Here is a 27810-nt window from a genome sequence, read left to right on the forward strand (position 1 = left end):
ATTTAACACCATGGCTATTCTCTGGATACCGAATTCATACAAAATAATCATACAAAGTAAACTTTGGTAACAATCCCCCCCCTAAAGGAAGGCCAAGTAAGCAGAAGGTGGTTTCCAAGAATAACCAGCTCTAGAAGTTCATAGCAGCTGTAAAAATACATATTCAGTTGAAATTTAGCTTGTAATATAAGGGTACTTGAATTTTGCTTTTTCCTCATCTTTCTTGATTTTTTTTTTTGCAAGTGATTTAGAAAGACATATTGAGGATATTTATTGATTGCTCTTAATACAAAGGCCAAACCCTTTTTTCATAAAGAGCTGTCACTGGAAAAAAGTTGAAAATTAAATACCAATTGAATATCTTTTTTTCTTCGCCTAGAGTTGTTGCTATTGGTGGAGTGATGGTATGTTTTTTACTGTGTTTACCTCCTGAATACGTAATGAAGAGATTGGCTTTGGCAGTGATTTTCTTTCTTCATATCTTAGTGGTTGTGGCATAGTTCAGTTGAGGGCTAGCAGAAAGATTGACAATGTTATACTATTTACTGTGTTAAAGCTCCTTGAAAATCAACTGTTTTGTTCTGTCTGAATGAGGACTACTTAGGGTAGTCACATGTTATTAGAATTATTGGTTTAGAATTTTAAAAATCCAAGAGAAAAGAAATCTGCAAACACTGTAAATTTTGCATGTATTTTCCTTTTTATCCCCCAGACTCATCAAGCCAAAATCTCAAATCCTGAATGTTTTGTAAATACATTCTATAATAAGTATTGTTTAATTGTTCCTTTTGAGTGCAACTTTAATTTGCCCCTTTGAAAGTCATTTCATTCTTTTTTTTTACAATGATTTATAATATTTTCCTTCCCTTTCTTAATTAGGCACTCTTAATTAGCTAGTTGCATGAAGAAATGTGCCTGCTGCTTTAATAGCATCATGGCCTAGGGATTCTGATCTTACCTCTTTGTACTTCCGTACATCTCAACTCTAGGATTTTTGAATACTAAATGAAGGTGAATACATAGAAATCTGAGTACCCAGCACATAGTAAGTGATCAATTAATGTGAGCCATTTTAATTTTTAATCTATTTTAAGATGACCATTTTTTTCTGCAAATGGGCTAATTTAAAAATATGTACCATACAGATTATCTGGTTGTTCCTTTTGCTATGTCTTTTAGAAGTCAGAGTTCATTAGAGGAATTAGAGTAAATATGAATACTCTGATACTATTATGTAATATTGCAAGGATATTGGTTCATTTTCATATGCATCAGTCACTAAATTTTATTCTTCACTGCAATACTAAACTAGGAAGTGGCTATCTTTTTAACCGGGATATTTAGAAATGAGATAAAAATAGCTTCCTCCCTGGAACCACAGTGTCCATGCACTGGAAGTATGCAATTATGTAGAAGTTTCTCAGATCCCACAATAGCATCCTTTTGGAGGAACTGACATTGCTGTTTCAAGAATATCCTAGCTCTCGTATCCTCATCTCTTACATTTGTCCAGTGGTGCATTGTTTACAAATCTTTCTAATGCCTCAAATCACCTCCTAAAGACCTCAGCCAGTATTTCAAGGCTCTTCATTAAGGGCTAAGGATGACCAGAGGTTATTACATAATTTGATTAGTCGCATCTTGTTAAGGAGAGCTTGCAAGTCTAACCATTGTAAGTCTTGTCTTCTTGATTCCTTTTCGTCCCTTCCTCTTTGCCTGTGTGTCTTCATCCCCTTTTTTTCTTCTCTTCCTTAAGACACTGGATTTTCTTCTCCTCTTCATTAGTTAAAAATAACCCTAGGGATTAGAAACTTGACTGGGCTTCATAATGCAGGTCTCTTTTTAGCACACTTGACATTTTTTCTGCAGTCTGGGACAGGCTTTATTTGCCACAGGAGCTTTAAATCTTTACCATTGTTTTAACTCCCACATCAGTGCAGTGCACACCGGGGGTGGGGGTGGGGAATCAAATCGTTGAAGAAATTGTGGACACTCACACAAATATGCATGTTAAAGAAATGAACAGCTGTAGCATTGCCTAGCCATGTAGACTTCAGAGAGTCCCAGGGTGAAGGGACTTTTCTGTATACTGTCTTATGTAGGTGCATAGACTTGAGAGAACAGATCGGGCTATTTGTTCACTCTGTCAGGATTCTGGTATATCTAACACTGCCCTCATATACTGCCCTCCAGCTCCCTTCCAGACTACTGTCTTAGTTCATTGTTCTTTTGTTCATTCATTTCATCATTTGCTTAGCCATTCATGTACTCATTCACCTATTTGGTACTAAGTGCCTATTCTGTGGCCGGTGCTGGTATAGTTGCTGTGGATAACATACTTCGTGACCAAAATGGACAGATTCCTGCCATCTAAGAGCTTGTGTATGTGCAGGAGAACAGTGAGGGTCATTTCTGAAGAATATGATAATTATTAAGATTACTTATGCTTAGTGTCATTTTGGGCCTTAATAACTTCAGACTTGACCTTTACAATGTATAATTTCTTTCAGATGGCATAAGACTGGATAGCTTTAAGAAGGCAGGGACTGAGGTAGCCCGGATAAACGGGAAAGCCTGTGGAAGAACTGGAATTTAAGCTGGAGGTGAGGGAGCACATTTCAGATAATGACAACATAGGGTTGATGGATATGGATTTTATTGATAACCAGAAGAATAATGAGACCAATATCACTGCGGGAAATTTGAAGTACCCAACAGTAAAGATATCACTAATACTTAGCAGATTTTGAAGCCTAGATGGTAAAAAGATGGGCCAGATTTTGGACAGCTTTGACTACTAGACCAAGGACATTGGAGTCTAATTCTTGTTTTTGTTTTTTTTTTTTATTGTCCATTATTGAGAATTATTGTAGATATTTGATGAAGAGTAGAGACTAAAAGGATAAGCAGAGGGATTAGGTACTATGCCATGAGCACAAAGGAAGATGAAATTTCTGGTCCTGAATGCCACCAAATAGCTCTGTGTCCTTGGGGGAACATGTTTTAGCTTTAAGTACAGCAGTTTCTTCAGAATACACATTGAGGAGATGCTTTCTAAAGTTCAGAATATTACAAATAGAAATCCCTGATCTCCAGATTTCTCTAGCATTTACCCTTCTGTGGCTTCATGAACTTTTCTTGTAGAAGTTAATGTCAGATGCCACCTTAAGTTTGAGGAACCTGGCTGGCCAGGAGCCAGAAATGATGGTTACAAAGTGGATACCATGTGGTTTGGGGTTGGTTAGGGGCCTAAAACCCTGGACTTAGAATCAAACAAGTGACTTTGAGTTCTGGTTTTTCTCATTAGCGATGAGATTCTGAGCAACGTGCTTCACATCTCCGAGGCTCACTGTCTTTTTGTAAAGTACTGATTCATAGAGTTGTAGAAAGAATGACTTGGGATTATGTACACATTGTAAAATGTTTGATAAACACTCATAATTGGTGTTACTACTACTAGTACATGACCTCCCCCCACATTCCATAGTTAAATATAATGACAGAGTAGAATGGTGTTTTCTGGGCAACCACTCTCTTCACTAGAAGCCAGGACCCCATCTGGGAGGTATTAAGTGAATTCACAGGTGTTGGAATTCATTAGGCAATTAGACACGACTCTCTCTTCCCTCATAATATCTAGTCTCTCATGGGAAAATACAATGAAACTTAATTTGTACTCACTTTAGCATATCATTCAGATGACCTGCATTTGTTTGGATTGTTGAAGCAAGAAGACATGTGGGCTGATTAGAGATAATGGTTCAGGATAGAACAAAAGTGTATTTATTGTGAAGTAGGATACACACTGTAAAATTTCCAAAGTGTTTAGGAGTTATTATGGAACCTATTGAAAAATGGAATTTCCTGGTCTTGCTTAAAAGGGAATGTTGGAGCTATGGAGGCTAAAGAAAGACTAGCACATCCTGTAATTTTTTGTTTTCTCATTGTCAAAACTTTACAGCACAGTGTTGAAGATATTTCATCTTTTGGTTTTATTAATGTTTGCCTTGCCCACGGGATAAGCTGCATGAGTTTCCTGCATTTCTGAGTATTGCTGGTGGTCACTGCTATATTGAGGTGGGGAACGGTACAGCAAGAGGGAACAGGGATTACTAGTGCATTTGAACTGGAGTGTAGTGAGTAGGAAGCAAGAATCCAGAGCCTTCCCATGAGGTATTTTAACCAATCCCTTCCATTTCCCTTTGTGTAGCCCAGATTTACTGAGTGCCACTCATGTACCTGGAAAAAACTTCTTGCTTTTCTCCCAGAAGGGTTCTGAGGGCCAGGAGCCAGTCAAGAAAAATGATTGACAGTTAAGTCAGAGAGTGTCCACTAAACCACAACTGTTAAAGCAGACGGAATTCCCATTAGACGAATGCTTTTTTGGACCCAATCCAATGATAATAATCTATTAAAACAAGTTGTCTAATCTTATGAGTTAACTTGAAAAGAGAAGTGGATGCAGGGTGATTTGCAAAATGTTTGCACGTGTAAGTTCAATTTATTTAATTTTAAATAATTAGGGCATGGCAATGATTAGTGCTAATTGGAGCTATGTCGGGCTGAAAGAATTATCCAAATATGTTTTGAAGACTCCTGAGATTTTTGCAGTAAATCGTATTTAACTCTAGGGTTTTATTTTTTTTATGATAATGCTAAAAATCAAAGATACACATCTTAATGAAAAAAATACCAGACTTTAACCCAGTCTGAAAGGATTTGGAAACTATACTTTAACGATAGCTATGAAGGCTAGACATGCTTCAGAAGGAAGATTAATGGGGAGGGTTTTAATGGCCCTCAATATAGATATTTAATAAATGGAGAATTCTTTTTTCCCGCCACTAATTTGAAGCAAGATCAAACTTTTGCATTGTATTGAAGTCTTATTCAAATGGAGGACAAATGCTGCTATGATTCTATGGGTTTCACAGTTTTCGAATTCATCTCTGTTTCAGAATCTTTTTTGTGAAATTAGCGTTACTGAACACCTCCATTCCCACATGTGTCTTTAAAAGTTAGTGTATGATTAAAATTGAATTTCAAATTTCATAATAAAGAAGACAAAAAAATGTGGTAGGTTACATTTACACAAAGATTTCATCTGTTTAGGTTGGTAGCCACTACCACGAGGTTCCAAAAATCACTTTTGCCAAGTCGCTTCTGGCAAGAAGAGATTCTTGGAGAAGCTATCAGAACAGTTCTGAATTGAAAAACTTTAGTATTTTTGTTTGTTCCCAAACATCTGGCTCATGGCCACTTGGCAGCCATATCTATCATTTCTCTGTCTGCATAACATGAAACATGCAGCTAGCTTACTATTCCTAAAATAGGTATAATTGGAGGGTCACTCTTTGGATGATTAATTCCAGCTAATAAAGGTATGCATTTTAAAAATGCTTATTTGGTGGTACAAATATTAAATGATGCTCTTAGAAAAGTTATCCCATTTGTAATTAGTATTGCCATCTAGGTTTATTATTTTACTTTTCCAAAAAGAATTCACTTTCAGAGTGATAAGATGTATAGGTGTGGAGGATGGGTCTTTTAATGAAAACTAAAATTACGGGTTTCAACTCTTCCCACATCACCCTTGCCTAGACTCAACTTTTGTTTTTAAAGTATTTTCATTATAATAACCAGCTCTTGGTTACTGCTGATAGCACTAATTTGCTGTTTCTTACATCTCTTCCTGTATTAATGGGAATGAACCAAACAACATCCAACAAAGATTTGGAAGTGGAGTTGTTTTTTTCTGTAACAGATTCTAGTAATCGTATGTCCCTTTACTACTTTGAGGTACTTGAAAATTTGGCATGGCTGTTTGTTTGTTCTTTTTTCTTTTAGAAGAAATAGGGGGAGAATGGGTAATGACCCCTTTGCTTGCTCAGTATGCCCAGAATGTTCTACTCAACTGATCTTGTGAGGATTCTAGTTCTGTTTGATTCTGCTCTGAATGACTAATAATTACGATGCCTAAATATGTACCTCAGTGTTGTCTGGGAATTTCTAAATAGTTGTAATTACCTGATATTGAATTACAAAATTCAGTTACAGAATCAGAAAATTGATGGATGTTTCATCAAGTGAAAATTTTTTTTCAAAGCACTAATTACTTGTCCTCAGTTTCCCAATAAAAACAAAGAACAAAAAACAAACAACAAAAAAACCCCAAGTGTTATTTTATATCAGTGTGGCATTTTGAGAATAAGGACAAGATCTGCATGCAAAATGTATAGGTAAAGAACTACATTTTTATCTGTGAAGAAAAAATCATTTGTCCATTTTACATTGAATTTACTGTATATTTAGAAGACCTGTATAATTATAGGGGGGGGGGGAGTATATTTCCATTGAAACACGGTAAGCACTGAAATTATGTTTGTTAATGAACACCTACCTATGAGATGTATATTAAGTTTTATTTGTCTAGGTGAAGTCTTCCTTTTCTTTTTGGTGTGTATTCTATCTTCATAGGAAAGTTCCACACTCGTTAAATAGCTGGCTATTATGATATCTTGAGAGAAGAGGGCTATATCTTGGCCTCCTCACTGAGCGAAATCTCATTATAATTTGTCTCTTTAGGTTTCCAAAATGCTGGGCTCACATGCTTACCTCATTAATGAGACTGGAACACAGCTCATAATGGCTGGTTTGTCGCACTAAAGCCACACAGAGTTAAAAGAATGTTGCAGTTTAATCCATTGGCGCAGGAAATGCATTTGCAATGCAGTTGCCCACTTGAGGAAAGATGGATAGAAAAGAGTTCCAAATTCAATTAATTTTGAGCTCTTTTATTTTGATTCTCCCCCATTAGGTGTATTCTTAACGTACAGGGACAGGAATCTAATAAAAACCTAAAGTGGTTCGATGGTCAAAAAGAGGTGTCTTCTTTTGTGTAAAGTATTTTTTGTTTCTTAGGTCACAAAAGAATATTTTCTTCACATATTTTCTTCATAAAGGCTGGATTGTTTCGTGGCTAACCCGATTTGACCATAGTGCACTGCCTGGTGGGAAGTGTTAAACCTCTTATTTTAAGCTAAACAAGATTACTCTGAAGGCTGGCATTCAGGGGCTTGCTTTTAGTGTAATGGGTTAGGGTCTGTGGCACACCCCTTACAGTTCCAGTAATTGAACTCTTTGGGTACTTCACTCCCTAATCGTTAGCTCTAGAAGGAGCCTGCCATGGGTATGCAAGAAATTGCTAACTGCTTGATTTCCCCATGTTAGCTTAATGAGGAAGAATGGGGTCACCATGCCAACAAAAGCACCATAGCAGTGGGTTTAGAAACATCCTTCTCTTGACGTTTGTTTCTCATTTGGGGGTTTATAGGATACTACGATTGCTAGAGAGGGTCAGACAAAAACCAAACCGGATTTGAAATCAGTATGTTATCTCTCTCGTATGTGTAAGTTACTGTGGTCACTTCACCTCAATTCTTGTTCATTCTATTATTCCATCTTTTTAGGTTAAATTTGAAGACAGTTAAAATGTTAATATGTACTTAACGTTGATGTTAATTTTCAGTTGATTATTTCTTGGCCCACAGCTTTAAGATACGGATCCATCAGAAACCCATCTGATTTCATTTGGTTTCTAAAAGCTTTTGTTCTAGTTACAGGCATTCTTTAAATAGCCTTTGTTTTTTAGCACAGTTTCAGGATTACAAAAAATCTGAACAGAACAAAGTTCCCAGGTATGTCACACCCGGTTCCACCTATTTGCTGACACCGCACATTAGTGTAGTATATATGTTACAGTTGATGAACCAATGCCGATATGCTATTATTAACTAATGTTCATACCTACTCAGATTTCCTTCATTTTTACCTAATGTCCTTTTTCTGTTCCAGGATGATGTCTAGGATAGCACATTACATTTACTTGTCATGTCTCCTTAGGCTCCTTTTGGTTGTGACAGTTTCTCAGACATTACTTTTGATAACCTTGACAGTTTTGAGGGTTCCTAGTCAGCTTTTTTGTAAAACATTCTCCACTGGAATTTGCCTGATGTTTTCCTCATGATTAAGCTGGGTTTGTGGATTGAGAGGAAGAACACAGGTCAAGTGACATTTTCATCACATATTATCAGAGGATTAAGGGTACATGCTGTCAACATGACTTACCACTGTTAAGGGTGACCTTAATCACCTGGTGGAGATAGTGTTTTTCAGGTTTATCTGCTGTAAAGTCACTCCCTCCCACATCCTTCCTTTCTCTTTGGAAGAAGGCACTATGCACAGCCGTATTTATGGAGTGAGGAGTTATGCTCCCTCTCCTTGAAGATGGAGTAATATATAAATTATTCAACATTCTTTCTGCAAGGGAGACTTGTCTCCTCTCCCTTATCTGTCTGTCTATCTATCTATCTGCCTATCGTTTATTTTTATCAGTATAGATTCGTGGATATTCGTTTTTGTACTTTAGTTTATAATTCAGTACTATTCATTTTGTATTCAAATTGGCCCAGCTTTGGCCATTGGGAGCTCTTTAAGCAGGCTCCCATGTGCCATAGACAACATTGACGTATCCTCATCGGTATGTGTGTGCACGCACCCTACTTTCTGGCACTATGAGATGTACCAGGCTCATCGTGTGTATATCCTACCCCAGTCTTAAGATGAGTCCATCTGCAAGGAACCCTTGGTTCCTTTTATTGGAAAATGGTATTAAAGTTGAGATGTAGACATTGGATAACACCATTTAAGGGATACATAGCACCGATTTCTAAATAAGATTCAGAAGAATCTCTTTCAGGGATGATTAAATGAAAGAATAGATGGTCATCTTCGGTTTCTTCTCTTTATGTTACATTTTTCAAATACTCTAAAAAGTCCATTTTTAACCAGTGTTAGCCAGGATCGCATGTATTAATAAAGACTATGAGGAATTTCAAATGTTATTATAATTAAAATAAGAAAAACTATTGTCTCTGCTGACCTTTTACTACTAAATCAAACCAATTATGTTTCATTTTAAATTTTGGATAAATATCCTGTCATTCATTGTATTGGATTACATGAAATATGCTTTCATACTTTTTGGATTTCTTTATAATCATACTCTCCCTAGTGACAACTTTGGGAAATTATAACCTGGCCTAAAAAAAAAAAAAAAGCCTACGTTTTCATCAGTGGATTTCAATCTATTACTGATTTATTAGGCTGTTATATGTTTATCTGGATATGTACAGATACTTCTTTTTTTTTTTTTTAAGATTTTACCCATTCATTCATGAGAGACACACACAGAGAGAGAGGCAGAGACACAGGCAGAGGGAGAAGCAGGCTCCATGCAGGGAGCCCGGTGTGGGAATGGATCCTGGGACTCCAGGATCATGCCCTGGGCCAAAGGCAGGCGCCAAACCGCTGAGCCACCCACGGATCCCCTGTACAGATACTTCTGATGGATGTTTGAAATCAATGGAAAGTATTATGCTGTAGTATAGAGTTAGCCTGAATAAGTGAAAGAATTCCTTATAGTCTGAAGTGCTAAATATCTCACTAACATATTTTTTATGCCCTTAATCTTTAAATTCTTTCCTCACAAAGAGACCGCATATATCATCTATTGAACCTCTTCATATCTTGTGAAATAGTAAACATTAAAATTCTTCTGTTTATTTTGTTGGTGCAGAAAGCAAGTCTCTAATCTTGTATAGAGGGTAATTATTAATAAGGAAACCTATTTTTTCTTTGAAGAGAAACAAATACCCTGACAACTTGATGATGGCAAAACTTTGATAAATCATATGAATATGTTCTAGAAACAATTTCTAATTATACTTTTAACCATGCATTCCTTCTTGTCACATACTCAGAAAAGTACGCCTTTATTATATTCCTGCTTTGGGATGAGTCTCCAGTGAGAACTATTTTAGAAAGGAGGGCAGCTAGGAGAAATCCTATATTATTGATACGAGGAAAGCTTATGACTTCAATGATGAATAGTGGATACAAAGTAAAGGATGCTAGATTTTTGTTATGTCTGGATAGACTTTTCTCTCAGTTATTCTTATAACTTCCAGATACTGATTTTTATCTGCTTTATTATTACAACTATACTATCATTGCCAAGGGCTTAATTTGGAATTAAATGAGCCTTATGCTTAAGTAATTTATTTTCATTAGTTTGCCAAAAAGTGAGTCTCATGATAGTTTTAATACTCCAAGGCAGAATGTTTACATTTTTCTTTCATTGAGTATAAAATATTCCTTTTCAGTTTCCTTTATGTCCCATAGAATCTGAGATCAGAAGGCAATATTGAAGCTGCCATCATGAATGGCAGTTTTCCTTGAATAGTAGAGAGGGGAGCTCTTATAGTTGATTTTTGCTCTTCTCTTGTGCTATTTCTTTAGGCAAAGACTCTCACAGAGGAAGATAGTGCACTACAGGGCTTCTATAAAGGCATCACCACTAGTTAATATGACAGGTTCTTCTCATCAGGTTTGCCTTCATATTCAGGTGATGTGTGGGAATGATTTTGATGTTTTATGGTAAAATTCACTTTATTTGCTCATTATAGCTATGTTCTTTTATTCTATTAGCATTTCCAAGGACTAGAGACAAAATTGTCAACCATGAAATTGATATCCTTAGTTGATTTTTATTCTATGATTTCCTATATCTGACAGTTCCAGAAAAATCCCTCTAAGATTTTGTCATTAGAAATATACAATATATTTGTATATATATGTATAATAGAAATATATATATATTTTCAGTAACAGAGAGACTGAAGCTAATTTCCCTTTTAATGTTAAGAAGTTTTTAAAAAGATGAATAACATATTTGAACTTTTTGAAAAATTAGACTTTCATAAAGCTGATTTATATGATTTTATAAATAGTGAATTAAAACCTGAAGGAAACCTATCTATTCAGTAACTGACATGTATGTGGTAAGAATTCTTCTTAAGGATGCAATCATATTCCCATTTTTGATTTTAGTTTTGGAATGAAGTTGTGGTCATGAAAATGCTCTTCCACAACATGTTACTGCCTTTATGTGTACTTTTCATGGAGAGGTGTGGAGTTAGTCAGAAAATGCTGTGATATAAAGGTGATAAGGCTAAGTTTCTGTATTTGATGACAATCAAGGTAGTAGCCTAGGAGTTGTGCAATATTATTTCATTTGATCCTTTGTATGGAGGATTGGGAGTGAGGATTTACCATAACAGGATTTAAAATGTGTGAGGGGTGCCTGGGTGGGTCAGTCTATTAAATGCCCAGCTCTTGATTTTGACTCAGGTCACGAGTCCAGGGTCATGAGATTGAGCTCTGCATTGGCCTCCCGCTTAGCAGGGAATCTGCTAGAGAATCTGCTAGAGATTCCCTCCCTCTGCCCCTTCTCCTATTCCTGCATGTGCATTCTCAGTCTCTCAAATAAATAAACACATTTTAAAAAAATATATAAACTGTGACATAATGACAGGTAAAAAATTGACTTTTGGTATGAGAGAGTTTAAGAATCATTTTCAAAAGCCTACGAATGTTAGGCTCTATAGTAACATCTGAGAATTCAAAGATGTGCCATTTGTTATATCCCAGACCTAAAAGAGCATTTTTAGATATTATCATAATTTGTATCCCCCCTGGGGTGCATGGTGTTTTTATCTGATTTTCTTAGTAATCAAGAGATTTTTCTAGCAAAATTAAGGTAAGGATTATAAAATTATTATAGATTGAATTGGGACATGGAAAAGTGTTTTTTAATGTTGAGAAACTTAATTATAAAATCATGGCAGCAGTGAATACTAAATATGGAAAAGTATAAGAACTAATAGATAAAGTCCATAACCAGAATTTAGATTTGATAACATTATATATATGTTTTAAAAAATTATTTCAACCTAAGAAATGTATATAACAAATTATCAAACCTTTTGGGATTTTTTTGATACATTTTTTTGAGGGGCTGTGAATAAATGATAGCCACTCATAAATTTGAAGCCGTCTCTTCAACCATTGATCCAGCTCCCTTTCATGCCCTGCCTTAGCATTTGACATCATCTGATGTTTTGTATAATTGTTTCTAGACTTGGCGGGGGAGGAGGGGAGACTTTACATACATATATATGTATGCATTTGTGAAAAATATATGGGATTTTTTTTTCTTGAGTGGCCTATATGATTTTATAATCATATTTTGCAACCTGAGGTTTTAGGAATCCTGTTACTATCTAATGATTTGGTTCAATTGCATTAATTCCTATATAGTATTTTTTATGTTGGTTATAGATGTACGCCTGCATCTATCTGTCTGTCTATCATCTATCATCTATTTTCATATACTATAATGTAGTTTATATGTATGGTTTATTCCTGTTAGTTGCTTTATAGATTCAGAACATGTGGGTATGCCATATTTTGTTTCCATATTGCTCTAATGAAATTTTTAGTGATTTACTTATTTTTACTTTTATAAACAATGCTGCATTTGAAATCCTTTTGTTTAGATCTAAGAGATTTTGTTAGACAGTAACTGTATCCAGATTACCAAACAATAGATTATACAAATTATTAATTTTCCTAAGTACTTCCAAATTTCTCATCAAACTTTCTAATTTATATTTTCTCAATATGTAATAGTTCTTCTTTCAACACAATTTTAATGACTTTTGTAGCCAATTATTTTTTCCCCAGTTTTCCTTTTTTCCCTTAGATTCATTTGAAGTATGTTTGCTTTACTGTAACTTTCATTTTTATTAACAAATGAATCCTAATTGTTTTTTGTCTTTTCTCTGAATTTCCCATCTATATTTTAAATCTGTTGTATTGGATTAATTCCCTTTTGTGATTCACGTTTAGGAGACTAAATTCTTTTTTTCCCCTGGGGAAAAAAAAAATCCTTTGTCTTCTGTATATTGCAACGAGAGTTGAATATTTCATCTCTGAATTATACTTATTACAGAGATCTCAATTCCTTTGTAGCCTGACCTTCGTGACACTCATCTATTATACTAAGAAGCCAATTTGTCCCAGAACCTCAGAGAAAGCATTATTTATGTTTCATTATGATTTATTCATTTAAAATGAGGAAACTGTGCCTTAAAACTTTGTGAAATGAAAGCCAGAACCCCACAGTATTTTTAGTGTCAGTGTTAAGAATTAGACTTGTAGAAATATGTGATGATTCTCTGCTTAGGCTGCATTAGAGTCTCCTATGGAGATATTAGTCAGACCAGGGCATTGGTATTTTTAGCAGCTCACAATTAATATTGATGGTCCTTTAGGTTTGAAAGCTATCTTTTAAGGCACTATGATTCTTCTCTTCCCAGTGTTTTTCTAGACAGAACAGAACTCCAAAAGCATAGGGTCTGTCCATTCTCAGCTTACAGGTATACATCAGGTGCGTAATAGGAGAGCACCTGCCACGTACAGTGGTCTTAATGTTATGCTCAGTGAATTCATTACTTTTTCATTATTAAACTGCAGCCATTTTTTAATGCTACCCACCAGAGATCATCCTCCAATCACGTTAAGTTTCCCTCCAATCACATTAAGTTTCCCAGACTTAGGCTTCTCCTCCTCTCTGTATGGATTTTTACTAGTTTTAACCTTCAAGTCTGGTGATAATTCTTCAGAACTCTCCTGCTTCATCTTACAAATACCTGTGTTGAATCAATTTGATACACTGCGCCAAGAACAACAACAACAGCAGAATGCTGAGGCTAATGATATGACTTGACTCCTAGGTGTAACTCAATAAAAATGTGTTCATTTGATTTAATCCACAAGTCAGTGCATAGGGACTGTGATTAATAAATAAAGCCTTCCCATGCTTTCTTTTCTTTTGTCTTATTTTTAAGGCTCTTACCACAGAAGCAATGAATGAAGTTAGAAGAGAGATTTGGTTTGATCAGAATCCCATTTTCTAGGTGACCCATTTTTAACAAATTTTGTGAGAAGGCATTAAAGAGATTTGAAACTTAACGATTTCAAAGAAATCATAAAATATGTAAAAAGTGGTAGCCGATCTTGAGGCCTTAGAAGCTCTTCTACTTCAAACATTTTAACATCAATTTCCTTTTACCTGTTTGTTGAGTTTTCCTTTAATGGTGCCATTTATTTATTTAGCCCTTATAGACCTTACCTTGAAGTTAGAATGAGTGTGTGAGAACATCTTACTTCAGAACTTTGGTGTCTCTTGATCTTAGTTGTTTAAATGGGAGCTGTATATGAAAATGCTTTAAAATATAAAGTAACTTGTAAATTAATGTCAGCATTTGATTATTAGTTCTGCTTTTTCTTTTTCTTTGTTGTCATTTGCTCCACATTTGGACTTCTTAGATTTTATCACTGATAGTTTTCATTAATCTTTATTTTGTAGTTTATTATTTTTAAATATTCTTTGAGTATGATAAAATCAATCATTTTTATCACATCTTGAATCTTACATTTTATTTTGATCTACTAAAATTTAACTAGTAAAGATGCTTTGTTAAAAATTGACAAGGCATTTTGTCTTCTACTTGTTTTGAGAATAAAATGGAATTATGCAATGATTATGGCTAACTTCTTCTGGAGTTTCATGACTGGCAAAGAATCCTGATTACACTTCCTTCCTTGTGTGGTTCTCTTACTCCTTTGCTTTTCTTTCTTTTTTTTTTTTTGCTTTTCTTCTTGACTGATGAAGGGGAGTTTTTGTAATGCCTCTCCCTTCTCTCACCCCCACCAGAAGACATTGGAATAGAATGTTATACTTTGTATACTTAGTTGAAAAATGGACTTTTGGTACAAATCGTAACATTGAATTGTTTTTTCAAGATCAGTCTTCTTCTTCCATGGTATCTTATTTCTTTTATCCTTGCCAAATGACATGTTTCTCTCTTGTGTAATCAAAGAATACTCAGTTTTGTGATTGGCCTATCAAGTTATTATAGCTTCTAATATGCAGTTTTGTGTTTTGTGGGTTTTTTCTAAAATCAATAAATTTTAAGATTTTTGCTGGGTAGAATTTCAGAGGAGCAAAAGAACGGTTTGCAAAAAGAGTATTTTTAGATGATATTGATTCTGAACCATTTTATTTTTCCAGAAAAAACCTGAAAGTGAGAAATTGGTGATGACTGAACATACTACTCCCCTACCACTAAAAATCCCGTACAGCCTTATGTGAAATACTTTTGAGTAGAAGTCTGTCACAGATGTTTTAAAACACTGAGGCAGTTAATTCTGTGAATTTAGCATTACTGTGATCTGATATTAACAGTCTTAAAATTGCCATAGTTTCCATCTGTTTGTTTTTCTCATTTTCCTTATTTTGAATTTTTAACCTCCTCCTCTTTAGTTCATTTCTTTTATACCCAGAAGTACCCCCTCTTTAAATATTTAAAATATTTTTCAAAATAATTTTTGAAATGTAAAAAATGTAAAATTAAGACATATCTCTCTCTCACACACACACACACACACAGAGAGAGAGAGAGAGAGAGAGAACCCTCTAATTAGAATCTCCTTTGTAGAGGTGAGAACTTCCAAGACCTTAGAGTAAGATCCCGTTAATGATTTTGAAAGTTAGGAATAATGTAATCTGTGTTTAAAAGGGCTGGGTCGCCAGTGAGGAGGAGACTATTGTGATAATCCAAGTGTGGGCATTTTGGACTCAAGTGATGAAGGAATAGATGGCGAGAAATGGACCAATTTGGCATATATTCTGAAGTGAAAATGAGAGGAGTTGGTAATGGTTGGAATGTGGAGGGAAGGAGGGAGGCTGGGAAGCAGAAACTGGTTACAAAGTTTTACCATCTTTTGTGGTGGTGATGATTGGAAGAGGAAGTGTTTAGTGTCGGGAGGGTATGAAGTCAGGTTTTAGGTTTGGGCATTTTGAATTGAGATGCATAAGTGAATATGTCCACTAGGCAATTGAATCAATGATTGTGGAGATAAGGGAAGGTTAATGTGGAGTCATTAGCATGTATTAATATTTTTAAAAGTTACAGACCTTGCTAAGATCATTGGGTTAATAGTAAGATGGAACAGAGATGGTCCATGACCAGTTCTGTGGCTTCCAGCAATTAAAGGTGAAGTAAATGAGGAGTCTGAGGAAGAGAATCCAGTGGCAATTGTATATAATACATAGGGACTTTTTAAAAAAGATTTTATTTATTTACTTGAGAGGAAGGGAGTGTGAGAGAAAGCATGAGCAGAGGGAAACATAGGTGGAGAGAGAGGCAGACTCTCCACTGAGCAGGGAGCCCCACATGGGGCTCCATCCCAGGACCCTGGGATTGTGACCAGAGCCGAAGGCAGACACTTAACTGACTGGGCCATCCGGGTGCCCTGAGACTATTTTAATAGAAGTTTTACATGCTCAAGATACATTGATCCTTGGACTTAAAAATGAAGATATAATTGACATTTAACATTTTATCAGTTTTAGGTGTATAACATAATGATTTGGCATATGTATATATGGCAAATGATCACTACAGGAAGTGTACTTGACATCCATCACCACAAAGAAAATTTTGATTTTTTTCTTGTGATAACAACTTTTAAGATCTAATCTCTTAGCAACTTTCAAATATGCAATATGGTATTGTTAACTACTGTCACCAGGATGGGTATGGCATCCGCAGAACTTCTTTATCTCAATAACTAAAAGTTTGTATGTTAGACCACCTTTACCACTTCACCCATTTTGACAACTCTCCAGTCCCTGTCTCTGTTTTTTTTTTTTTTTTTTTAATGAGTTCAGGGGTTTTGTTTTTTAAGATACCACCTATAAGTGAGAGCATATAGTATTTGTCTTTTTCCAGCTGACTTATTTCATTTATCATACTGTCTTCAGGATGTGGATGGCCACATTGTTGGAAATGGCAAGATTTCCTTATTTTTTATGGGCAAATAATATTCCATCAAATATATAGTGCATTTTCTTTATCCTTCATCCGTAGATGGACACCTAGGTTATCTTGGCAATTATAAAAAAATAATGCCTTGACTGTTGTAAATAAATATCTTTGCTGCTATAAATAAATATAAATAATTTGTCTTGGCTATTTTAAATAAATAATGCTGCAATAAATGTAGGGGTGCAGATATTTTTTTGAGGTAGTGATTTTGTTTTCTTGAGATAAATACCAGAAGTGGAATTGCAGGATCATATGGTAGTTTTATTTTTAATTTTTGATGCAACTCCACACTGTTTCCTGTAGTGGCTGCACCAATTTATGTTCCTACCTACAGTGCACAAGGGTTCCCTTTCCTCCACATCCCTACCCACACTTGTTATTTTTTGTCTTTTTGATAATAGCCATTCTAACAGGTGTGAGGTGGTATCTCATTGAGGTTTGGGTTTACATTTCCCTGATGATCATGATATTAAGCAGCTTTTCCTGTCTTCCCTGGAAAAATGTCTATTCAGATCCTATGTCCACTTTTCATAAGATTTTTTTTTCTTTTGAGTTGTAGGAGTTTTTTCTAAAAATATATTTTAGATATTAACCCCTTATCAAACATGATTTGCAAATTTCATTCAGCAGGTTGCCTTTTCGTTGTATTTGTTGATGATTTCCTTTGCTGTATGGAAGTTTTTTATTAGTTCGATATAGCCCCATTTATGTATTTGTGATTTTGTTGCTTTTTGTGGGTTTCTTTTTTAAATCTAAACATTTGGCATATCTTTCAGGTTTCAAGCACCATTTTGAGTGTTACTAATGTATAATTTTATACAGTGTCACTGTGTTCATTAAGAGATCACATTACCAAGGAATCATTAAAGTTGGGATATAGTATCCATCCTTCCCCCTCCAGCTTCCCTCTTCAGGACTTAGATTGTTTGAGGTCGCTAAATTCTTACTCAGGTTGAAAGAATTTTCTGTCTCTTAAAATAAGTAAGCACATTATCAAAGTCATTTTATTTTCAAAAAGTTGTCATCAGCATGGAAAATTTGGGATTCATCAGGAGTGTTATTAAATGCTTGATGTCACTGATGTCAGTGACAGCATGGGGTAGCAGATGAAAGCCTGGTTGACAAATCTGCAAGAGAATTCAAGACAATGAAATGAGGATTGGCATAGACAGTAGGTAAATGCTGTTCCTCCTTTGAGCCAAGCAGGATCCTGTCCTGCTCCATATTTGGGGGAACGCCTACTTGTTGTTTCCCCTAGAATCTAAACCATAAAGTGAAAGAAGATAGTCTTTATTTATTTATTTTTTAACTTTATTTATGATAGGCACACAGTGAGAGAGAGAGAGAGAGGCAGAGACACAGGCAGAGGGAGAAGCAGGCTCCATGCACCAGGAGCCTGACGTGGGATTCGATCCCGGATATCCAGGACCGCGCCCTGGGCCAAAGGCAGGCGCCAAACCACTGCGCCACCCGGGGATCCCGAAGATAGTCTTTAGATGTCTACTCCATCCCATGCAGGGTGCTGAGTACTCTTACATCGGGTCTCAATTTAACCTGACACCAGTTCCGAGAGGGAATATATATCCAACCCATTTTTACAGAGGTCCAGAAGCTTTGTGAAAGTGAAATCAAAGTGAAGCTTTGATTACTGGTGTTTCAGAACAAGAAAGAAAAAAAATGCTCATCCAAAGTTACATACAAAGTAGGCCCCCACAGTGTCTTCTTCAGGTTAAATTTTCCCTAAGCACGTTTGAAAGGAGACAGAACCAGTCATGTGTTTAAGGCCTACGTGGTTTTACCTGTCCACCTCGAAATGTCCTTGCCTCTCTAAATGTTCAGTGTTCCCATGCTCTGTTGACGATGATCCTAATTTTTTCTCCCTTCTCTTTTGGTTTCAGAGGAAGAACTTGTCTCTTTTCCTCAGCATTAGTTTGTTAACTTTCTGGGGGACTTCCCTTTTGGGGGCCCGCTTATACTGGATGGGAAACAAGCCACCAAGCTTTTCCAACTCGGACAACCCAGCTGCCGACTCAGATAGCCTGTTGGCCCGGACGCTCACTTTCTTCTACCTGCCAACCAAGAACCTGTGGCTGCTGCTATGCCCAGATACACTCAGTTTTGATTGGTCAATGGATGCTGTGCCTCTGCTCAGAACAGTCTGCGATTGGAGAAACCTGCACACTGTGGCCTTCTACATGGGACTCCTGCTCCTCGCCTACTATGGCTTGAAGAGCCCAGGCGTGGAGCGGGAGTGCAACGGGAAAGTGGTGACAAATGGCAAGCAGAATGCAAATGGCCATAGCTGCCATTCGGACGGGGAGTACCGGAACTCGGAGAGTAAGCCCAGCCTTGCAGCCAAAGCAGAAAATGGCATTAAAAATAATGCAGCGCAGAGATCGCCACTTCCTTCTACGGAGAACATTGTTGTGCTCTCTTTATCTTTGTTAATAATACCCTTTGTTCCTGCCACCAACCTGTTTTTCTATGTGGGCTTTGTAATTGCCGAGCGCGTGCTGTACATCCCTAGCATGGGCTTCTGTCTCCTTGTTACAGTGGGTGCCAGAGCCCTTTATGTCAAGGTCCAAAAGCGGTTCCTCAAGAGCTTGATTTTTTATGCCACGGCCACATTGATTGTTTTCTATGGACTCAAGACTGCGATCAGGAACGGAGATTGGCAGAATGAGGAAATGCTGTATAGGTCAGGGATAAAAGTAAACCCAGCTAAAGGTAATATTTTATTTTATGCTTGGGCCTGGACGGTGTCCTCGGGCTGCCTTTGTCGACCTTTGCTGCTTGCCCTGGAGCGTAGTATTTCTGCAGTCCCAGTACCTTCCTTTCGTCTCATTTTGTAAAGAGGTGGGCAGCCCAGCCAGTCTAGAGACGGATCCAGAATTCCATTATTTGGACTAGGGAAGTGTTTTCCCATGTCCCAGACCACATCGGTCCAGGACGGTTGTGTAGAAGCACTGACTGTCCTAAGGATGTAGAAAGATGCTTGGTTTCTATATTTTAAATACTGTTACAGACATCATCTCTTTCATCCTGTGATACGGGTCAGGCTATCCCACTTGAGTATATTTTAGCTTTGCTGCTTTCCAAGCATCGCCTGAGGAAACACCCTAAGACTTCCACTGACATCTTTAGAAGATTTGGAGGTAATGCTACCTCTGAATCTTGGCATCACGTCTCTAGGTGTCAGTGTGTGCGCATACAAGTGTGAGTCACCCTTAGCTTTGCACAGCCTCAGGAATCTGGATGTTGCCAAGCAGTTAGCACATTCTTACTTTAAGGGTTCTTAAGTCATGTAGAGAAATAAACTTCACTGTGCAATGAGATTGATCATCTGTTCACTATTGTTTCTGATCCGGAAGACTATTTTAGCAAATCACAGAACCTGTGGTCAGAATAGAAAGTCTCCCTTAAAGCATAGATGAACAATCCAAAGCTGTTGGAGTAATTTCCCTGGTTTAGGGAGCAAAATGATGATGGAAGCCTGAGAGCAATTCAATGAAAACAAGTGCACCTTTTAAGTGCAGAAATATATTGCAGTAAATAGTGCCAACCAGTCCTGTTCTTCATAAGCCTTTCCCCCCCCCCTCTTTTTAAAGTTATTTATCTTTTAAGTTATGGTTGTTTGCATGACATTTGAACTGGGCCTTTTCTACTTTTTCCAACACACTTCTATACTGATATTCAAATACTGAAAGTGTAAAACTGTGTCATATGTGTGGAGTGACTTATTGATGAATACTGGAATATGTATCCAAAGATCTAGATACTCCAGAAGCAACTCTGGTATTATCTTTATTCAGTTACAAATTAACTCTTGAGTTCAGCAAGCAACTACTCATTTCTTTAAGCTAAGGAAGTGATTGTTGGTACTTGTGATGCTTAATAGATTGCAGGGATTTTATTCAATCATTCATTCATTCATTCATTCATTCATTCATTCATAAGAAACAGAGGGAGAAGCAGGCTCCTCGCAGGGAGCCGGATAAGGGACTCGATCCCCAGACCAGGATTACAACCTGAGCCGAAGGCAGGGGCTCTACCCCTGAGCCACCCAGGCATCCCATTTGCAGGGATTTTAATGGGAGTAGAAACATTAAAATTGAGCTAGTGCATAGCCTAGAATTCCTCAGTTCTTGTGGGGAAAAAAAATCTTTTCCGTGACTTTTGTGGGTAGTGAGTGCTGCACAGTTTAGTGAATTCATGAACCCAAGTCTTGCTGTAAAAAATTTTGCAATCGGTTCCCAGGGAATGCTTTTCAGCTGACTTTTCTTCAGTGGTAGATGGAAGTATATAAAGCAAGGCTATGTTGCTATTTATTTTCCTGCTATTTAAAACGGGTACATTGTAAGGAATTAAAAAAAAAAAAACAAAAAACAGAAAAACAGCATGTTCATTTCCTCACAAGGTGGTTCTGAGGATTTATTGAATTTACTGGTTAAGCGTCAGGTTAAGCTCCTTTAACAAAGAGCCAAGATAATGGTGGCTTAAATAAGATAGAAGCTTTATTCTAAGTATGTGTAGCCCAGAGCTGATAAGATGGCGCCTTGGGTTTTCAGGATCCAGGCTCCTTTTCTTTTGTTCCCTTGCCATCTTGGTAGTGTCACCATATCCATGTGGTCTGAGATGGCTTATTATCACATCAGCACTTAAGCTCATAGGAAAAGAGAGAAAGAGCAAATGCTGGGCGTACCCATTCCCTTTAAGAGCATATCACGGAAATTGCACACGTCATGTTTGCTCACAGACTGTTGGCCACACCTAGCTGCAAGGAAGGCTGGGAAATGTTATCTTAATTCTGAGAAGCCAGTTCCCTAGCCTAATGTTGTTACTCTTGAAGAAGGAGAGGGCAGGTACTCAGATGCAAGAATATAAGTAGCAGTCTCTGTCCCTGCATGGATAGAAAGCATTTTGTAAACTCCAGGGTATTTCCCAGATACGTTTCTAGGTATAGTTGGCTACAATAACTTTGACAGTTGTTATTCTGATCTTGATTGTTATTTTGCTGACAAGGCTAAAATGCTTGATTCTTCACTCAGTAAAACCATCATTAAGCATTTCCTTGGTTTCCAATATATTTTCACGTCTCCTTCCTAAAACCTAAGAATTGTTGTAGTATTTAGGTGCTCCAGGTATTATTAGTTAAATGAATATGTGACTGACAAGTATTATAGATCCTTTGAAACATCAAAAATTAAATTCCTGAACCCTGCCCCACCCCACGACCCCCACCCCACCCCCACCACCACCACCTGCACGTCTGCTGTACTTACAGCCTTTTCCATCTCAGTTGATGGCAACTCCATTTTCCCGGCAGTTCTGACCACTACTTTGGAGTCATCTGTACCTCCTCTTTTTCTTTAAAACCCAATTTCCATTTCATCAGCAAAGCCTCTTGACTCTGTCTTCAAAAACATGTCCAGAACTTGACCCAATTTTTACCACCTCCATGACTGCCACCATGGCCCATGCCACCATCCTCTTTCATGTGATTATTGCTAAAAGCCTCTTACCGGGCCCTCTCTGCTTGTGTTTTCTTGCCTATCAGAGAAGAGGAGGCTGTAGTCGTGAATACACTGAATAGTAAATGTTAAAATCATAGTCTTTGTAAAGAGTTTATAATCAGTTTGGAGCTAAGATGTATATGCATTGAAGAAGGTGAAAGTGTAAAATACTACCCTGTTGATATACAAGGAACTGAGAGATACTTCATGATAGGAAGGATAGGATTAGAATTGGAGGTAGTTTTTGGATCCCATGACTGGCTTCTATGCATATGCTTCCATTTTGATAACAAGGCACAATTCTTAACATTTAGGTTCCTTATTTTTTCTATTTATAGCATGTTAATAATAATTCCTGCTACGGTTACTTCCTTAGCAATTATGCGACTGGTAGTCTTCTTCCTTAAGGTAAATTTTTCTTAGTTTGCTATGTTATTTGAGTCTAGCAGAAGATTAGAAACCCTTTAAAGCCGGTTCATTCTAGGTTGTCTGAGATTACAGTTATTTCATTGAGTTAGTTTTTTTTTTCTTTTTTTTCTTTTTCCCTCCCTTTGAAAGCCTTTGCAAATTTTGGAGTACTTCAGTCTACCATGTGCTTTACCAGAATATGATTTTAAGCCTCATGAAGCATTATACATTAAAGCTGCTGCCTTCAGTAATGGGTCCTGTAGACAGCTGCCAGTCATTAACTGATTGGATGCAAATGATGATGGGTAAAGCCTGTCATAGTGACTGTGCTGCTAATTTATGGTTTAAATCTGGATAGTGGAGAAATGATAGCTGATTTGGACTATGTAAACCACAAGTCCTGTCTCATTATGTGGTTGATAATGTCAGGAAAATACTAGACATAGTTGATTACTGTAGTTTGCTGATTTCACAATGACTCTTTGCATTTTTGTGCTTAGGAAAGAGGAAATTTTCTCTGATGACTGCTTTAATGAACAAGCCACATAATATTTGAAAGTGTTTGTATGTGGGTGTGTGTTTAAAACAACGTATTTTGTAAACCATGTTGATTAGTATCTGCTTGAGGAAAAAAAAAGCATTTTTTAATTCATTAAAAGTGGTTAAATGTATGATCACCCTTCTTGGCCTCTGGCTTTCTCTAAACTCCCACATCTTTGGCTCAATTGAGGACCATTGATCTCTGCTACTGTGGCTTTCAAAGCACTGCACCATTGTCATTCTCTTTTTCTCATTTTCAACAGCTTTCTCTTCTACAGGTTTGCCTCCTTCCTAAATTGATTCATTCTTCAAGGTTCTGTCCAAAGATTGCCTTTATTTTCCTTTCTGTATAGATTCTAGAACACTTCCTTGTAGATAGTAGAGGAGGTCAATAAATGTGTCCTTGAGTTTCTAAGTTATTTTCCCTGTGACCTCATATCTACATGGAACTTCTCCACCTGGATGATTTGCCAGTATCTCAAACTCCTCACCATCTTCCCTAAAACCGACTACTTGCCAGCTTCCTCATTAGTTAAGGTCATAAGCACAGACTAAAAGGTATTTAAAGTTTTTAAAGTTATAGATTAAAAAAATCATTTCTTTAGAATACTTGGTTTCTTAACTGTCAATTTTCTTTATAGAACATAGAAGTATGATTTTTAATTAAACAGGGTTAATCCAAGGAAAACTTGTTAAAAAACTAAAGTTTATATTAATGCCTCTTTCTAGTGTAGATATGTGAAATAATATAAAAGATGTATATTTAATGATGCACATATTTGAAACTCTAAAGGTAATTAATTACCCAGGATTCTATACCTATTCCCTCCTTATGCAAATGACAAATACGGCCCATTTCGATATAGAAAAGCAGAAAAAGTAGTTGCTGCAGCCATGCAAAGTCGGACAATTTTTCTTTCTTCCTGGACTTGCGTAAAACTGATAGTTGTATTTCAACCTCATAGTTTCAGATTTCAAGAAACAAGTATGTTGAAGGAGTCACATTTTATGGAGGAAGCAACTCATAATTTAAGTGGAATCTATACCTTCAACTCATGTGAAACTTGACTAATTCGTTGTAGATTTAATGGTCTGAGTTTTTGTTTACCTCTAGTTGAGTGTCTTCAACTGTAGTGAAGTGCTAGCATTTAAGAGCTAGCATTGAAATTGTACAGTATATTTTATTGTTTCTTAGATAACTTATTGTGTTACTTCTGAAGGTGACATAGTTTCAAAAGAGATTCACATTTTTATTAAAAAAATAGAATTGAGCACTAAAGTCAGGAAGGGTGACCAGTGTAGCATTTTACTAAGATGGCTGGCCTGAGTTAAAAAGCTGTAAAATACAGAATTTTTTTTTCTAAAACTGGCTGGCCTGAGTTAAAAAGCTGTAAAATACAGATTTTCTTTTTTAACAGAGAGATGTGGCAGAAAAGAGCTAGCTAAAAGCACCAGTAATGGCTGATTGGGAGAAAAGTCCTACAGAGTTGAATCAGGCTTCCATAGGGTAGAGAGAAATTCTTCATTGCTTCATCTCAGTTCATCTCTTCTGATTAGAAAAATAAAATGTAAAATAATGGGGCTGATGAGAATGAAAATGTCTCATTAGCTCAACTAGACTCAGGTATTTTTTAAAAAATGTTAAACTGTTAAATAAAGACTCTTACTTTTAAATATTGGAGTTTTGAAGAAATTAAATATGGTTGCTTTTTGGTTGGGATAGAATAGTCCCAGAAGTTCAAAAGCATCAGGTTTCCCTGACTCTAAGAATGGAGTGGCATATAAATCTTTTCTTTTGTTTCAGCTCTAATGACTGCAACTACAGTTGAAGCAGGTGTCTTACTACTTACCCTGTCTTTAAAAATTATCCGTAACAAAACTTTTAGGATCTTTATGGGCTTTTGAAAACCCTCAAACCTAAAATTAGCATTGCCTTAGCTTGAAATTTATATTTACCAGTAGTTATGTTTCAAATGAATTCAAACTAGCATATGATTAAAACAAGTCTGAAGTTAAATTATTCTGATTTACATATTAGTTTTTGTTTGATTCTTATAATGCTTAATATTTTGCTTAATACTTTTTTTGCTTTTCTTTTATTAAATATATAACAAATATATCATGAGAAATGTATATATATATATACATATATATATGTGTATATATATATATACACACACACATACATCATAGTTGTACCATTTAAAGAATACTACTGAAACAAATAACCATTTCTCAGCTTAGGAAAAAATTTTACCAGTGTCTTTAAAGACCTTCCCCCATACCTCTCCTTATTTCACTTTTGTTTCTCTTAAGGACTTTGTTTTTATTATTTTATGCTAGAGTGTCTGCTACAGTGTTAAACAGAAACGGTGACTGCAGATTGTTTTTGGTCTTATTCTTGTTTAAAAACGAATGGTTTTTTTTTAATATTAAAAAAACTAAAATTGTTAATGTGATTTCATTATGTGCATTTTACAGGTTTTTCGTAGATGCTTTTGCCTGTGGAATTTTCTTCTTGTTTCTAGTTCAAGATTGTTTTTCGGAATTAATATTGATAATGATCCAGAGTTTCCCCCATTCAGTCTGTTAATTTGATGACATATTAATAGATCTCCTAATAAGCCTACTTTGCATTCCTGGAGTAAACCCAGGAATTGCTTATAATGTATTATCATTTCTATATTTTTCTAAATTTGTTTTGCACCCATGTTCCTGAGTGAGATGGGCAGTTCTGATCTTCTGGTGTCATATTCTGGTTTCAAAATCAGTTGACCTTTCAGAATCAGTTTGGGAGTATACCTCTTTTGTGTTTCCTGAAGGATTTTATATAAAATGAGGTTACCTTTTTCTTCTCTAATTGGTAGAGTTTACCTGCAAACCTGGCTGCGCTTAATTTTTTCTATCGATATAATTTCTTTCATGATTTTGGAAACATTAAGACTTACTTTTGGATCAATTTTGGTATTTTTTTTCCCCTGGATTTTGTTCAATTTAACCAGCTTCAGATTTATTTGCACAAAGCTATACATAATGTTCTCCCAGCAAAATGTACTTTAAAACATATTTGAGATGCTTTGAGCAACAGATGTAGTTTTGCCCCAAACTTTGTGAAGATGAATTTACATATAGGGAATCACAGGGAATTTTTTATTCCTTTTTTTTTTTTTTTCCTGTTTGTCCAGATATTTTTGACAGTTACATCTGCCTTCTCCTTCTTTGAATCTTTTTTTTTTTTTTTTTTTTTTTTTTTTTTTGGCAGGGGGGTTGTTTGTTTGATCGCTTCTAGTCATCTTTTCAGGCCGTTTCCTTTCAGGGGGCTTGAGTTTCTGTGGTTTCTGCAATCTGAACTTCTGCTTCAAGCTGATTAAAGCCCAAGGCTTCGTTCATCATAGTGTCACATATGCAGAGTGAATGCCCTCTTCAGAGGGTGTTTACCCTTCTAGATTCCTGCTTTCAAGCAGTTTCCAGACCTAGGGATTCCCCTTAATTTCCAACCGATGAATACATTCCATTAACAAATATTTTTATTTTTGGATCTAACACTTTGATGTGTTCCTGTCCATGGAGGGGATGTCTGGACATTGCACTCCACCATAGTACCAGAAAAGGGAGGTTAAGAAGTACCTTCAGATCTGGCACCTGTTAAGAAATGACTAGGGCACCTGGGTGGCTCAGTCAGTTAAGCATCTGCCTTGGGCTCAGGTCATGATCCCAGGGCCCTGGGATTAAGCCCCATGTTGGGCTCTCTGCTCAGCCGGGAGTCAGCTTCTCCCTCTCCCCCACCCAGGCTTCTCTCTCACTCTCTCTCTCTCTCTCTCAAATAAGTAAATAAAATCTTAAGAATATAAAGACATAGCTAGTATCTTTGAAATTTTAAATTCTCTTTTAACGAAAGAGATCCAAGCTGCTAGCGTAAGCTAAAAAGTGTATTAGAGCGCTATCTTACACAAAATGAAATTAAAGGTGTTTGACTCTTACGAAACGTGGAAAGGTAAAAATATGTTTGTTTCCTCCTCTAATAGGCAGTTACAGATAATGTCGCAGATAGAGCAGATTTTCAAGAAGACAAATAGATATTTTTTAGTTTATCCTTATTACGTGTACACCTATTACTAGTGATCATGGATTTAAAAGAAAATTTCTGTTAAGTCTCAAGGGATTATGAAAAAAATCTGAGATGTTCCAAGTGATATAATTTTTGAAAAAGGTTTTGCTGTAGACGACTTTATATATCACTCAATTGGGAAGGTAGTTAAAACAGTGCAAACCCTATTTCCACATACAGGTATTAAATTAGAATTCTCATCTTTTTTGCTTTGCATTTTGGTATTAAATTTGTCTGTAATTTTAAAATATGTATATTACCAGCCAGGGGGATCTAGCAGGAATATACATGTTATGTGCTTACTACAAATTAAATAAGGATAAAACATATTAAAAGTTTTTATTTAAAAAATGATAATATTGTTTTCCAAGTAAGAAACCATAAT

The 27810-nt window shown here is 36.2% G+C and overlaps 1 protein-coding gene across 5 annotated transcripts in view; it reads left to right on the forward strand.

Moving 5' to 3' along the window:
* TMTC2 (transmembrane O-mannosyltransferase targeting cadherins 2) overlaps nt 1-27810 on the forward strand; it is a 389135-nt gene that overhangs the window by 172571 nt on the left and 188754 nt on the right. For all 5 annotated transcript variants that reach the window (XM_025439558.3, XM_035698840.2, XM_049094600.1 and 2 more), the window contains one exon: nt 18755-19583. In XM_025439558.3, the coding sequence (XP_025295343.3) occupies nt 18755-19583 (829 nt within the window). The remainder of the gene's footprint in view (nt 1-18754; nt 19584-27810) is intronic.

This window comes from Canis lupus, chromosome 15 (assembly GCF_003254725.2).
Source record: "Canis lupus dingo isolate Sandy chromosome 15, ASM325472v2, whole genome shotgun sequence".
In the NCBI taxonomy this organism is placed as follows: Eukaryota; Metazoa; Chordata; class Mammalia; order Carnivora; family Canidae; genus Canis; species Canis lupus.